The 15561-nt window shown below is 40.2% G+C and overlaps 1 protein-coding gene across 3 annotated transcripts; it reads right to left on the reverse strand.

The window, feature by feature from the left end:
• On the reverse strand, nucleotides 1-15432 carry gnpat2 (glyceronephosphate O-acyltransferase 2). 3 transcript variants are annotated; one of them, XM_050058003.1, is made up of 16 exons: nucleotides 15313-15432; nucleotides 11135-11329; nucleotides 10864-11040; nucleotides 8700-8829; nucleotides 8441-8568; nucleotides 8215-8290; nucleotides 6712-6863; nucleotides 6306-6436; nucleotides 4374-4615; nucleotides 3629-3913; nucleotides 3470-3549; nucleotides 3046-3186; nucleotides 866-965; nucleotides 689-782; nucleotides 495-556; nucleotides 1-318 (listed from the first exon to the last, which is right to left on the reverse strand). In XM_050058003.1, exons 1-16 carry the CDS (start codon nucleotides 15322-15324, stop codon nucleotides 266-268), a joined length of 2058 nt encoding a protein of 685 aa, XP_049913960.1. In that variant the 5' UTR covers nucleotides 15325-15432; the 3' UTR covers nucleotides 1-265. The 3 variants fall into 3 exon arrangements, with proteins under 3 accessions (XP_049913960.1, XP_049913961.1, XP_049913963.1); XM_050058004.1 differs by having other exon boundaries at nucleotides 4-318; nucleotides 3629-3889; XM_050058006.1 differs by having other exon boundaries at nucleotides 6-318; nucleotides 3629-3886.
• Nucleotides 15433-15561: the final 129 nt, after the last annotated feature.

Here is a 15561-nt window from a genome sequence, read left to right on the forward strand (position 1 = left end):
GAAGAGAAGGCAGACATCTCTACAGCTGATATCTCCAACACTCGGCAACTCACACCAAAACAATCTAGACTGATAAACAGCTCTACAGGTAAGAGGAGAAATATGTATTTTTGGTTTTGGGGTGAACTGTCCCTTTAAGATGCAGCAGTTCTAACGATTGCTGCATAAAGGCACGGAGGGAAGAAAAGGAAGATGGAGGAAAAGGTCACGTAGGGGTAAACAGGACTGTGAGCTGATACTGAAGATGGATCTGTTCCAACGGAGGCTAAAGTTTTGCGTCAGGTGTAGTCTGGAGCATCTGGGGAGGGATTTTCCCAGCTACAGTGAGAGAGGAAAAGAAAAAATAAATCCCTCAGGGTGCTGTTAGTTGAGGTGATAAACACAAGCAAGGGCAAAAACAAAACCTTACCAACGAGGTGAGGATATTAAAGTAATCTTAAAAGTATTTAAAGGCAGTGAGGTAAACAAGATCAGTCATATTTGAAGTGACTCACAAAGAATGTCATCGATTCTTCTGACAGCTGCTTTATTCACTCTGAATTCATTCTGCTCCGTCCTGTGAGGAGGAAACAGACAGAGAAACTCAACAGGCACAACGCTGGCACCAGAAATACAGACAGCTTCTCAACCACCACAGAAAATGAGCTTAAAAGCAAACAGATTTGCAGGGGCTAATCTCGTTACTCACGCCCTCAACTTTGTCACAGTCTCCAGCCTCCGCAGGGCCGACAGGACGTTCTTTTGTGTGTCGGACGAAAGGGCTTCATAGGTGTGAAGCTCACCTGCAACACACAGACATCATTATGGGGAACAGTTTAACAGCATGGGATTAAATCTGCAGGTCAGAGGTCACTTTCTGTTTCACCTGAGAGGATGAGCTTTGTTGCCAAGTTTCGCACAGCAGGCAGGAAGTGTTTCTCAGAGCACACGTTAACTCCGTCCTCACAGAGGTACCTGAACATCACCTGGACAGAAAAACACACCCCATCAAACAGGAGGACATAAACCACCTATTAGAATATTTAAAATCCAACATCTTAATTGTAGTTAGAGCCAAAAACACTAGTCGACTATAGCAAAGATTGACATGGTTGTGTGGAAACCTGCTATAAATAATCAGCATCATGGCATGTTAGCCAGAACAGGTGTGACCTACCGTAACAACCCAAACAGCATTTTTCAGTCACAGAAAAGTGTCTCTAATCACATCCAAACCTCCACTAATTACATAGGTATGGTTACGATATAATAACTTAACATTTAACAAAACATAAACATTAAATATTCCTGATTTAAAGAGCACTGGGATTGGAAAAACATTTCTTTAATTAAATATTTGAAATTTTATATATAATTTATGCCAATTTCATTTAAACAGAGCGCTTAGTGACTGCTTTTAAATACTACATTTTATCTCTATTTTCTTTATAGTTAGTACAAATAAATATTTATTTCCAAGTAACTTCCTGGAGAAATTACAGCCCCGAATTCTTTTTCCCAATTTTTTTCCGACAAAAATGTCTCAACCCTTCCAAAGTTGAACGTATTCGCTTGACAAAAAAATAAAATAAAATAAAATAAATAAAATGTGTTTCTCTGACTTAACAGTGTTATCTTGTTAAGTCAGAAAAATTTGGATAAATTCAGAAAAAAATGATTTTTTTTTTCCTCGAGTGAACACTTTTAGCTTCTGTAGCAATGAGACGTTTTTGCTGGAAAATGAATTGGGAGCACTTTATTTTAAAGGGCTGTAATTTACCAAGAACATTCCAGTTAGTTACCTGGAAGTAAATATTTATTTGTAGTTATTTCTTATTAATTCAGAATGGGAATTAAAAACAAGAATTGTCAAGAATTAACAACATTATCTTGCTTTTTATAACTACTAAACTTTATCTCTATTTTATATTATTATAGAAATAAATATTTATTTCTGGGTAACATCCTGGAAAATTATAAAGAAATAACGGCCCTGAAATTGTGCTAAATGTGCTCACTTGACAAAACAAAACAAAACAAAAACCCTCTGTTTTTCTGACTAATGACATTATGTCTTAAATGAGAATGAACAAGATTATCTCATTAAGTCAGAAAAAGAGATTATCATCTTCTAAATTCCGAAAACCTTTTTCTTGAATAAAACCTTTTAGCTTCCATAGCATTATGACATTTTTGCTGGAAAATGATTTGGGAGCACTTTTTTTTGGAGGGCTGTAATTTCCGAATAATATGTCAAGAAGTTACCTGAAAGTAAATATTTATTTACAATTATTTCAACTTATAAAAGAAAATTGATTATCCCATTAATTTAGAATGAGAATTAAAAGCAAGAATTATAAAGAATTAACAAGATTTCCTTGTTAATACAGTTTCTTTTCTAATTTCTTGTTAATTAAAGCAAATCATAAAGATTATTGTCTTGTTAATTCATAAAAACAAGCAGATTTTCCCCCCTTGAAACCTTTACTCAGAATCCTGAAATGATAATCTTGCGAATTCAGAAAAACAGGGCAAGTATTTTTCTAAAGTGAATGCATTAAGCTTCCATACAATTCTGTTTCAGCGCCTGCTCCGACCTACCAGGCATAACACTGAGTTTAAGAAATACTGAATTATTTATTGTGTTTGTTTGTTGACATATAGTACTAAAAATAAAACTAAAAATACTGAAATCAGCAAAAAAAAAAAAGTAAAAATGCAAACTAGTGGTTCCCAGCTGGTCCCGCCACAGGGTCCAGATCTCTCCATAGTCATTAGTTTAAGGTCCACACAGTTTATTATATTCAGCGTCATACTCTGTACTTCAAAATAAAGTGTTTTTTAAAAAGTTAATATGTTCCCGAGTCACTTGTGGTCCATTTAGAACGCACCTGTGACCCACTTCAGGACCATGACCCACCAGTTGGGAACCACTGATGTGAACTACCCCAGGGTTGCTAAAGACAGAGAGGTCATGGCCTCAGTGTTCTTGATGGCAGCTACAATCCAGTCTGAAACATGTGCACAGTGCGTTATCTCGATCTGAGGAGGCAAAAGTCAAAGGACCTGATAAGAGTCTATGAAGGGTTGTAGAAGCGCCTGCAGGAAGGATAACACCTCCCGTCCTGCGTCTGACACCGTCACTTCCTGCTGACTGATGTGGACTGCTCCACTCTTCTTCAGGAGGAAGCACGCCTCCTCGAAGTCCTGGTTGAAGGAAAGACAGATATCAGCAGGCAGATACACACAAGCCAACAATAGTCTCGACTCTTAGACGTGCAGTGCTGCACACATGCCTGCACATGCATGTTCCTGACCCGACTCTGCTCTGACTTCACACATTAAGCCTGAATGTGCTCAGCTGTCAGAGCTGTTGTTATGTTTGCGCTAAACATTTTATTACCACGGTTTAACAGGACAATAATCCTCTTTGGGATCTTTGTCCTGAGATGCCCGCAGGAAGCTGAGCCCTGAAAGATGAGGCTGTTACCTGAGACGACTTTCCAGGGATGAAGATGAATTCGTTGGAGAAGACGTCCTGCAGGAAGCAGAAGAAGGCGGCGAGCTCGTCTGGGAAGAGAACGGAGGAGGATATATTAAAAAATCTTTCAGTGTGTGAGTTGAGAAATACACTGTGTTTTACCCTCACCTCTCTGTGTGCTCTTTGTGACGTGCATGGCTGTGGCGAGCATGGCGGGACGCAGAAAAACGTGCAGGCACTGATTCCTATAGGAGGCCAGCATCAGCACCGCCGCCGCTGTTCTCATCACATCGTCCTCCGGCTTGATTGGACGCCTCCTCTCAGGCTGTTCCTCCTGCACCAGGTAGACACGCCCTGCTTTACGGTGAACTATGGAGCCATGAAGATCCACGGTGGATGACATCACATCAGAGTCAGACGCTTGTCCTGCTGAAAACGGCGTCCACATTATCACTGTTTAAGGAGTAGTTCGGATTTTACGATTGTTGCATCAGCCTCAGAATAGCTTGTATTTTGTGTGTGTGTATTTGCACACACACGAGACCTGTGAAGTGAGACGGTTCAGTAGGGTCCTCTTAGGATGACTTACTTAAATCCACTGAGGAGCTGCTAAGTGAATCTGAACGCTTGTGCCAACTCACATTCATCTAATCTGTCTGATCTACCTCAGACCGGGCTGAAGGAGCCTTCAGTGTCCCCGAGGTGAGACGCAGACAGATTCTACTCAGTTACTTTTCTGCATTAACTTTATCTGGTTCCCTTGAACGCAATATGCAAACGCCACCTACTGGCCGTTTAAGGAATGAGAATAAATCTCCTAAAAAGACTCATTAAAGGAAGAGCACTTAAACTAATCATGATACAATATTTACAGCAAGTATATAAAACTCCATTTATCCTCTCCTCCACCCACCAGGCCAGTTCAGGCGAGCCCCAAACTCCAGCGCCAGCTTCCTGAGCCAGAGGGTTTTCTCAGTGAGCTGATGCCACAGCAGACCCTCCTCTGTTAAAGCTGTGGTGGGAGCCTGCAGCAACAGGCAGGCCATCAGAGACCAGGGGCTGGTCAGAGAGCCCTCCTCTTGGATTCGTACCATCAGATGAGCCAGCCAGCTCACACAGGCCTGAGTCTCTGCGCTGGGCTTCAGAGGAAGGTCTCTGTGAATACATGTAAAGGGAGAGATGGGGGAGACAGCAGAAGAAGAATGGGGGGATGGAGACACACAGGAAACAGTATGTTGCAGTCAGGTAGGAAAATTATGGAAGCTCTGAGAGGCAAATGAGAAAAACAAATTCTGGTGATTCATATTTCTAGGTCTGATCTAAATTGATTTCTCTCCTGTGTTTTTGACTTAAGAACAGGTGAAAAAAAGGTTTTGCCAGGATAATCTTTCTAAGTTCCTTAAATGATTTTTTCATCTGTTTAACAGGTAGGAAAAAGTTTTGCAAAGAATTTTTTCCTAAGTTAAAAATTTTGGCAGGTGATTTTTTTCAACAGGTGGGCCGCTAAATTCTTGTTTAGTAATTTCATTGTATTTTTTAAATAAATAAAATACAATAAAATATTTTTAATAAATTAAAAAAATTAAAACAAAACAAAACAAATTTAAAAAATAATTTTTAATTTTTTTTAAAAAAAATTTTTCATCTGTGAAAACAGAATAATAAAAATCATGGCAGGTGATTTTTTTTTTTTTTTTTGACAGGATAATTTTTCTAAGTCCAGGGTCTTCAACAGGGGGTCCATGACCTCTAGGGGGTCCTCAGAGTTACTGCAGGTGGGCCACCAAATTCTTGTTTAGTAATTTCATTGTATTTTCTAAATAAAATAAAATATTTTTAATAAATTAATTTTTTTAAATAAAAAAATAATAATAATAACTTTTAAATGTTTTTTCATCTGTGAGAACAGAATAATAAAAATAATATTTTAAATAAATTCTAAAAAAAATTATAATATTAATAATAATTTATTTATTTTTTTGTTTTTAATTTAATGAACAGGTGGGAAAAAGGTTTTTGACAGCATTCATATTTTCTGCTAAGTGTGCTTTAATTTACAAACAAAACATTAACAAAAGGTACATATAATATTGTGTGTTATTGCATTATGCAACTTTACTGTCATGTTGTTATTTTGGCAGATTAGCACAGTTTAAAAAAATTCTAGCCAAAAGCACAACATAACAGTAATATAGCTGGCTAAAACACAATATATGTACCCTGTGTCAAGAGTACATGGAGAAAAACTCACCTGGCAGAAAATATGAATGCTTTTTCCTGTTAAGAACATGCGGTAGTGGTGGACTTCACTCTCTTGTGGCCAAAATGAGTATTACAACAACAAACATTTGGTGATTAAGACAAATAAAAAATAACCTGCTAAAAATGTTCACAAATGAAAAAAAAAGGTACCTTAGAAAATATTTAGAGCATTTTTTTCACCTGTTTTGCAGATGAAAACTAAAATTTAAGGAACTTAAAAAGATTATTCTGGCACAACCTTTTTTTTTTCTTTTTTTTTAAATTTCACCTGTTCTTACGTCATGAACACAGGAGATCAGACTTAGAAAATGGATCACTAGAATCATATTTTCTGCTTTGCCTCTCAGGTCTCCCACAGAAGATACATGACTACAGGGCTGCAGTGACTGTGGAAAGTGAGTTCATGCAATTTGTGATATTTCTGCACATTCAAAGGATTTCAAATGTCGTAAAGAGGAATTTAGACTGTATGATTATTACATTTGTTTGTTTATTTAGGCTTATTTGAATGCTTCTTTTCTTTAGATAAAATTTGACAAAGTTTAGACAAATAAAGTGACATAGAAGGACTTGTATTTTCTACCTGGGTATGAGGTTGTACTGGCAGCGGTTTATCTTTCCCTGACACAATTGTCGGACTGACATGGGGCGGCCAAAGTTCACATGCATGCAGCCGTAATCTTCCTGGAGCACTTTGCTCGCCTTCAGCAGACCCTGCAGGGAAAGAGCAAAGCTGGTGGTGAATGACAGGCCACAAATAATCAGCTTTATTCATGCATGAACCCGTCTGACCTGCACTAATGAGTTAGAGAATGAAGTTAGAGACAAAAATACATTGTTTGCAAATACAATATACAATTTTCCTGTATTTTTACATACTGTGTTGGCAGGGATTCAGAGACTAACTAACACTTAAAAGGTGGTGAAGCTTCTTGAACTGAGGTGATTATGAATTGTTGGCTGAAGTGTGTACTGTGACCAGAACGTACCATGGTGCTTTCTTTAGGTTTGGGGATACCCAGTAACTCGTGGGCGAGCAGCGACTCCTCCAGCACTCGGTCATAGCTGATGCTGATGGGGACCAATGTGACGTCATAAACTTCACCTTTAAAGTAGGGTTCTACCACCATGTGCATCATACCTGCAGACACACGCAGACAGTGTAGAACGTTTTCAAATGGCAATACATGAATACAACTGTTTCCCCTTGTTGGTCACTACAGGTAAGTTGTGGGGACTTACGGCCAACTGAATGGGGAAAAATACAGACTTCTGAGCACCCTAAATACACTGTACCACCACATAGCTTACATGGCAGAAAATCTCTACACCTGTACACAATGGCACAAAACTAAAATTACAGCCTTGTGGTCATATGCCTCCACAAACCGGTCAAGTTGAACCGACAGTTTACATCATGATAATATTGGTATGTCATCAGTATTGGCCAATATTGGCTTTAAAATCTGCCTGATGGAGGCGATCATGATGCATAATATCATGTTAATTCCCTTACAGAAGAGACTTGATGATCACCAAAATTAGGTGGGAAAAAATGGATATATTGATATTTGTATTGGTTATCAGTCAAATGATTTGTTACATATCAGCATATCAACAAAAAATCCATATCATGCATCCCTAATCACTTCATCATTTTATCCTATTAGACATTTGTGTGAAATTTTGTCATAATCAGAGTATGAATTCTTGAGTTATGGCCAAAAACATGTTTTGTGAGGTCACAGTGACCTTGACCTTTGATCATTAAAATCTAATCAGTACATTGTTGAGTCCAAGTGGACGTTTGTGCCAAATCTGAAGAAATTCCCTCAAGGTGTTCTTGAGATTTTGCGTACACGAGAATGAGACGGACGCAAGGTCACAGTGCTTTTGACTTTTAACCACGAAATTCTAATCAGTTCATCGTTGAGTCCAAGTGGATGTTTGTGCCAAATTTAAGGAAATTCCTTTAAGATCTTTTTGAGATATGGCGTTCAAGAGAATGAGATAGATGCAAGGCCACAGTGACCTTGATCTTGGATCATAAAATTCTAAAAAGTTCATGTTTTAGTCCATGTGGACTTTTGTGCCAATTTTTTTTTAAATTCCCCGACGGTGTTCTGAAGATATCACATTTCCAAAAACGGCACAGACGAGGTCGCAGTGACCTTGACCTTTGAAGAAATCCCCCAAAAGTGCTCTTGAGATATCGCGTTTGTGAGAATGTGACAAATGAAGGGACAACCCAAAAAGATAATACCTCTGGCCACGTTTATTTATGGACCAACAAATATGAAACAAAATAACTCAGACTGACGAGTTATGGTTTTTGAGACACACTGGTGCGGGGAAATGTGTGGAGACAAGACCATCATTGCAAGGTCATCTGTAAGGTCTTTTATCAAGCAACAAAGACCATAAAATAATGCTTTCTTACAAAGACACGTTCCTGCCCTGGGACACACACAAAGTGCTAACATGGCACTTACCTAATTTGGGTATCAGGGACTTCAGTGTGCGACTCCGCAGGCCTTCCACATAAAACTCCACAGGAGCAAATCCATTCTACAGAAAACACATTAAACTCTCAGAAGCACTCTCTACATGATAGTCTAATATGGATCCACGAATACTGTAACGAACTGAAACCATTTCCAGAAGGGGTATGACAGATTGAGTTTGATGTGGTTGATGAAGCAGATGATTGTGTCCTACCTTCACAATAGTTTTGACATATTCTGACAGCACTGCCCAGTACAGTTTATCAGAGCCAATGGCGCGTCGGATAAAGAAAGCTCCCGAGCGCCGCAGTATCTCTCCGACCATCTTCATCCCTGCGAGAGCTTCACAGCGGAGAAAAATAAAAAATTAACAGAGTAAGAGAAGTGAGTGTCGCCAACCAAAGAAACAGGTCCTTAAAATGTTTACATAAACCGCATAATATTCTGTTGTTTTAATTCAAGTAGATACTTGCGAATTCCGGCAGCAATAACAGGCAGTGGGATGTCGGAGGTGAACAGGACGTAGGAGATAACCAGGAAGTCCACGTAGCTCCGGTGATTGGGCATCAGGATCACAGGACTCTCCTGAACGGCTTGTTGGAGCTGCGAGGGACAGAAAACAAATCAAATACTGTATCTGTGTCTCAGGATGGTGATCTTGGAAGAAGCACTTGTTCGATAAAAACTTCTCAAGGGATAATTTTCGTTCACCCGTAACAAAACTTAAAATATTTATTCAAACGAAGGCTGTTGTGCATTGAACACCCTGCTATGTTACACAGGCACACTACCTTTTAATATGGTTTAATTTAATTCAATTTAAAAGGGCTTTATTGGCATGGGAAACATAGTTGATGAGAGAAAAAGCTCGTTCAAGATGAGTCAGGCCTGCGCACAATATATGACGGTTAGATTTGTGTCCGACTTCATCCCGACTCGCTCTGATGTCATGCAAAAGCAGACAACAATAACCTCACAAGATCGAGGCGGCTGCAGATTTTAGAGCCAGGCGCTGTGGTTGCTCTCTACCAACTGCAAGACCCAGAGCATGATGGGAAACGCCTGGCTCTCACTTGATCTAACAGCTGATTGGTTCAGATGTTGACTCAAGAATATGACGTTTTGGATAAACTTTTCATTTTTGTTGAATTTTAGAGATTAAGATTGTATTTGTCTGATTTGACATGTATTCTGTCGACAGAAAACATGTTGTGTGACTGATGGAGATGTTCAGTCGTCAGAGACTAAATACATTCACCATAAACTGTACTCATCCTACTGTATATTAACATTAGACTGTTTTAATTATTGAAGTATTGAGTGTCACAGAGACTGGTGATGAGTGGGATGTAAGGATTCTTAAAATAACATCTGTACAGATGTGAAGCCCTGACTGTATCTGGCTGAGCCTTAATGAAAGCTGTTGTCTTGTATTTTTTTCCTCTGAAAATATGAACCTTATATTCAGACACAATTTATTTAGCGTGTGTAGCTGAGGTGACAGGTATGCTCTGCAGCTGATTTACATGACAATTTATGTAAAATGGAGGTTGAACCCATGAACATAAACTACACATCACCTGTAAAGCATTTTAATAAATAAATAAATTAATGAATTAATCATAATTAAAACAACTGGAGACTAAGACCAAACTGATATATGGGTCTGATAACATTTTTACGAGCCTGTTGTTCAACTTAGAAATTGTTGCAAAATGGTGCACACAGTTTCCAGATTGAACGTGCCCCAGGTGTGCTGGTCCACACAGGTAAAGGGGGCGTGGCTTAGGGAACAAAGGAGAAGGAAAGTGTTTGTGGAGGGGATTTTGATTTTGTTTGGTGAGGAGAAACAGAGGAGTAAGGTTGGAGCCAGGTGGTCTTCCACTGACAAAAACAAATGCACGTGACTCTTTCTTATGGTGGTTCCTTAACCAACTGAAGGCAGCAGAGAACCATAAAGATTGAGCAAACCATAAAGCCAAGGCAGGGTGTTTTCTTTTCTGGATTCAACAGGCGGTGAGTTTGATTCTTTTGGATTTTTTTTTTGTTTTTGCAATGCAGTGTTTTTTCCTGGTTTATACTTCGGCATTTTGAAGGGAGGAAGTTGGTCATTTTTGGGGGGCAGTTGGATTCCTCTGTCCCGTTAAGGAAGACTGTTTTTAAGTTGGACAAATTAGTAGTCGACATTCTTCCAGTTATCTTCTTGTACTCTCATTTAAGGAGTGGGGTTATTGTCTTAAAAATTGTGTTCAAGCTTACATTCAAGTCTCCTTTTGGTGCTGTCTTTTGGTGGAGACACTGAGGAATTAAAGGCAAGTCCCTCTTTTAACCAAGTCATTAGTACCACAGTTGAATTATACTTGTAACAAGACTTAAAATTCAAGCTGGTTGTTAAACAGTATTTGCTCTTTGCTGGGCTAACATCTAAACTAGTGGTTCTCAAATGGTGTGCCGTGGGATTCTGTGATAACCACACATTATTATTACATTAATCAACCTGGCCTGTACAGAAAGTTATGAATGAATTTTGAGTGTGTTGTGTGCACCCATTTCCTAATAAAGAGGCAAATATAGCTAAAAAAAATCTAATGTAATTTAAAGTTGTGAACACAGTATTGTCAGTAACGTGGTCCTCACCATGTTGAGTCCCTCCATGTTGACGTAGATGCTGGTGAAGAGTCTCTTTAACACCTTGCTGAGCGTGAAGGCCATCAGCCTGATGAACCCCAGCTGCAGGTTCTGAGACATTTCCTCCAAAATCCCAACAGCTTCCTCTCTCACCTCCTCCACCGACTGCCCCGTCTCCGCGGCAATCTGAGGAGGAACGCAGAGAAAACACTGACTCAGTGTTGATGAAGCAACAGTGAGGAACTTCTCTGTTACGTCTTGTCAAATCACACCACCCTACCTCCTTGGCCACGTAGCGTAGGTATTGGGACTCCAGCACGGCTTTGTTGAGTTCAGCTGTGGAGCAGGACGGAGCTCCTTTGTAAGGAATCGGGCTGAAGGTCTTGAAGGCGAGGCCCAGATCACTGCTGCACCTCCTCTCCTCCAGTATGTCCACAAACTCATTCTCCAGCCCCGCTCTGCCTGAGTCCCAATACTGGAGGAGGAAATCATTCTTATATAGAGGCATTAAAATTAAGTTTGATGTTTGACACCTTTTAATAGAAACACAGATAGATAACAGAAGCATGGCTGATCTGCCACACAGCGTCCTGGTGTGATTCAGGTACGTGAGAAGATAGAACGAGAAAAATAAATATACTCTGGAGGGTTACTAGCTGCTTGGATTTAAAGTTGCCCTCCACTCCACCTTTGGACGTTTGACCGTAACTGTGCACAGTTATGTCTGTTTTAAGCTGCGGCTGTTTCCACATCATGGATGTATAAAGAGAACTGGATACAGCGTTGGTGGCGGGGTCCAGTTCATCCATGTGAAAGTTGCTCAGTGGCCCATGAAGCCAAAAATGGTCAACTACCGCCTATAAAATTACCAGGATGATGATTGTCACGGCTTCTGCACATAGATTTTAATAACTAGATACCAGATTCCAAGATGGCGCCTGTTCAGTCCAGTTGTGTTGTTCAAAAAGCTTTCTAGGCTCTGGGTTTACTTCCAAGTTATCCGGCCAACTGATTATGTTCAGTAGTGTTTCTCTTGCTGGCCCTGCCCATGCGTTCTGCTCAGCTCATAGACTTTACATTGTGATGACATCATGGATTTTTAATAGATTTTCTTGGCTTGGGGAAAGTTTTACAAATATAAAACCACCATGGCTCAAATGTTCAGAATAGATTCATGATTGACCTTGTTTGCAGTTTGTCCTGTCAACAGTTTTACAGACGTCTCATTTATATTGATTTTCTATGGGGAAAATGCTTTCTGAACCACAGGGGATTTTTTCACTGCAATACTGCGAGTGGCCACTGGGGGACATTTCCTAGGCAGTTGGGAGAAATTTTCGTCATAGGTTGGTTAAGGTTAGACAAAAAGTCGTGGTTTAGATTAAAGAGAATAGATTTCTGTCAGACAGGGCCTTCTTGGAGAAAGTCTACAAGGACTACTTCTCTCATGTGTCTTTCCTGGGGGCCTGTTCTGCAACGTGAGGATAGAGCTAGCATAAGCCCCTTTTACACTGCCAGATTTTCTGCGAATGTTGGGCCGTTTTGCCTGCAAGCTGCGAACGTTTAGACACACGGAGCCGGATTGGCGAGTTGATCCGAAGTGCCCAATTTTCTACCTCGTAGGGTAGACATATTGATGGAACTTTTTTGGTTTAAAATGAACGAGGCGCCCTTTCACCACAGGAGGGGCTGTTGAAGACTTGTGGGAGGAGCTGTTGATGACGCCGCACGTGTGACCAACTGGCGGTGGATAAACAGGAAACAGCTGATAGCAGGAATTAGCGAGCAGCTAGTAGCAAGAGGGAAACACAAACCTGACAGACACTGTAAAGATGAGCAACTGGGGAGACAAGGAATTGCGCGCCCTCCTTGTCCTCGCAAACGAAGAGGCCATTAACCGTCAGATGACGGGGACGGTGAAGAACGGGCCGACCGAGAGAATTGCCGAAGGACTGACCAGCCACAGCTTCCCTCCCACGTCACTGTTTACGTCACACGCTGAGCTACATGTTTTGTTACTTGGTCACGCCCCCCATTGCCCCGAAAAAGGAGCATTCTGTATAAACAAAAGTAGGCATTTTGCTGCACTCCCCGATTTTGCTTTTATACTGCCAATGCTGAAAGAAGACTGATTGGGCTTTCCTGCAAATTTGCACAATTCCTGTTAAAAAAGGGCTATAGAGCAAGCACACTAGAGACTTCGACCATAGGAGCCGACTACTTCTAGTTTAGTGCAATGATTTAATTTCGCAGCTCTTCAAGACTTTCCAAATGTTACCAGACCGAATGGACCAAGTTCTGGGAGTCAAACAAGTCATTTATCAAGGGTTGTGAAACTCAAAAAATATATATTTGCTGATTTACAGACGTCTCTCACATTGTAGGTCAATGGGAAAGTCTTTATGGGCCCAGTGGCCTCACTTGATGGAGCAAGATGTTATAATTCCACTATTTGACCATCAGAAAAATTGGCTTCTAAGCCCAGGGCACCTACTCTGGGTCTGTTTCACATGACTGGAACACTTCCCCCACAGAATGACCATTTGTAAATCAGTTAGTCATGCCATGTTACCTTTCAATTGTAAAGAAAACTTTGTTTTTCTTGCATGTCTCCACTGCATTTCAAAACTGAACTGAAAGTGAAACTTACTTACGTTCCCTTCAAAGCCAGACTCAGATACCAAGGGTTTCTAGTGAAAATGTCTGTGTTTGAGAAGAACTGATGCATATGACAAGGCATGACTGATTATGAAGTACAGATTATGAAGTATTCCTTAAAATCTGAGTGTACATACAGGCATGGTTTTGTGACATCACAACAGGAAGCCAAACATCGCAACTAACTGTCATGTGATAGCTTAAAACCTCCAGCCTACACACAAACAGAGAATGGAATTTGGGGTTAAGCAGTAAGCATGTTGTACTCAGCAGTGAAACAAACAGTTTTTGTACAATACATTCTGTATTTTTAAAAGACAGAGAAGAGGAAAGTGGACCCCCTCCCACTCAAATACCATTTCTTACCATAGGCTAGATGTAAGAGATGATATTCTAACATGGTACAGGGGCGTAAGGTAGTTAGGACAGGTCCTAGTGCATGCTATTATGCACATATCATCTCATCACATGATCAAACAGAGACTCAACACTGCACTACGTCAACATATATATATCCCTGCAATCATCAGTGCATCTGTGCATGACAAAAATACCACAGATAATAAGGAATTATTCATTTAATTGAATCCTTTTACAGTTTATTTATAGTTTATGTAGAATAAAAATATAATTTTGTCATAGATGCTACTATTTTACGTAAAATAAAATAAAAAACTGACACAGATGGGTTTGTGTTTTTCAAGGGCATATATAGCAAATGGCACCTTTTTTAATTTAGGGTGCGTTCCGAATCACATACTTTTTATTTTTATTTATTTTTAGTAGGTACATCAGCTGCCCTTAAAAACTATGTACTGTTATTTTTTATTACATTACACCCTGAACTTTGAACCTCTTGCTTTTATATCTGTTACCTTAGAGATAAAACAAACGCCACTTACAGAGTTCGCCAGAGACGGAGATCAACCCGGAGAGCTCTGCTGTTGTGTGTATGTTTAACTTTAAAGTTATAACTGCACAGATTGTAGATTCTGACATATTATAGTTGTGACAGTAAAGTTACATCCGCAGTTCTTTGTCGTTGTTCTTTTCATAGTTATGTCCTGTTGTTGTTTGTAATTATGATTATTTTGTTCAACTAAACAATTTATATTCCTATTATTGACATTATTGATCACTGACCTATCGTCCACTGTGCAGCGGATTGTGGGTCAGAATAGCCAGGAGAGCATGCTGGCTTGCATACAACAAAATCAGACCGGCTGTAGTAGAACATCCTGGTGTTTTTGGCATACTGCGTTTGACAGACTATGTATTGGTACATACTGAATCTTTTTCTGGCATACTATATAGTATGGTAGTGTGATATTGGAATGCACAGTTAATGAGAGTTCTTTGAACATATCTCTAAGGTGACAAGAGCCCATTCTCCGCCTAATGACACTGTTGGATAGCCTTCTCTCTCTCTATGGGCCCCACCACCCCACAGGCCCCTGCACTGTCTTTATTTACGCCCCTGACATGGTGATAGAGCTCTATCGTTTATCTGGGTCTTTATCTGCAGTCTGTTCTGTACTATGACCTGATAACACCAGTCGGCAGCAACATGTTAAGCAACATTATTAAAACATGTTAAAGTTTCAGCAGCTTAATGGCCTCAGCTTGAAGACTGTCAGCAGCCAACACGTCACTCAGTCTCACTTCCAGCACTCAATAATGCATATACTTTACAATGTTACTTTAAAGCGCACAGAGGCTCATATACTGTGCGCAACAAGCGGCAGAGGATGCAACAAGTCTGCATGAACACATATCCACAGGTGCTGCCGGGTGTCTTACCGTGCTCGTCATTGTTTCACAGGAACAAAGTGGAGCCCTCGCAGGTGCCCGTCCTCATCGACTTTCGTTTTCCCTGCTCGAAAGCTGCCTCGGTTTCACCCTGTGTGCAGCGCAGCACTCTGCAGGGCCGAGCCAATGGGGGCGCTGGGTTTTGGAAACTCCTCCCGCGCATTGTAATGTACAGCCCTGTGATCTTGAATAACCCCGCACACTGTTGTGCACGGTAACATGTGTGGCCAAGTCAAACAG

This window comes from Epinephelus moara, chromosome 12, assembly GCF_006386435.1.
Source record: "Epinephelus moara isolate mb chromosome 12, YSFRI_EMoa_1.0, whole genome shotgun sequence".
Taxonomy (NCBI): Eukaryota; Metazoa; Chordata; class Actinopteri; order Perciformes; family Serranidae; genus Epinephelus; species Epinephelus moara.

Bases quoted from the DNA above. Each gene is read 5' to 3' on its own strand.
- gnpat2 (XM_050058003.1), bottom strand. The intron at 8,830-10,863 runs GTGAGGACCACG...TGTCCCTCGCAG, and splicing joins ACATGGAGGGACTCAACATG to CTCCAACAAGCCGTTCAGGA. The intron at 4,616-6,305 runs GTAGAAAATACA...ATGTATTCACAG, and splicing joins CAGTACAACCTCATACCCAG to AGACCTTCCTCTGAAGCCCA.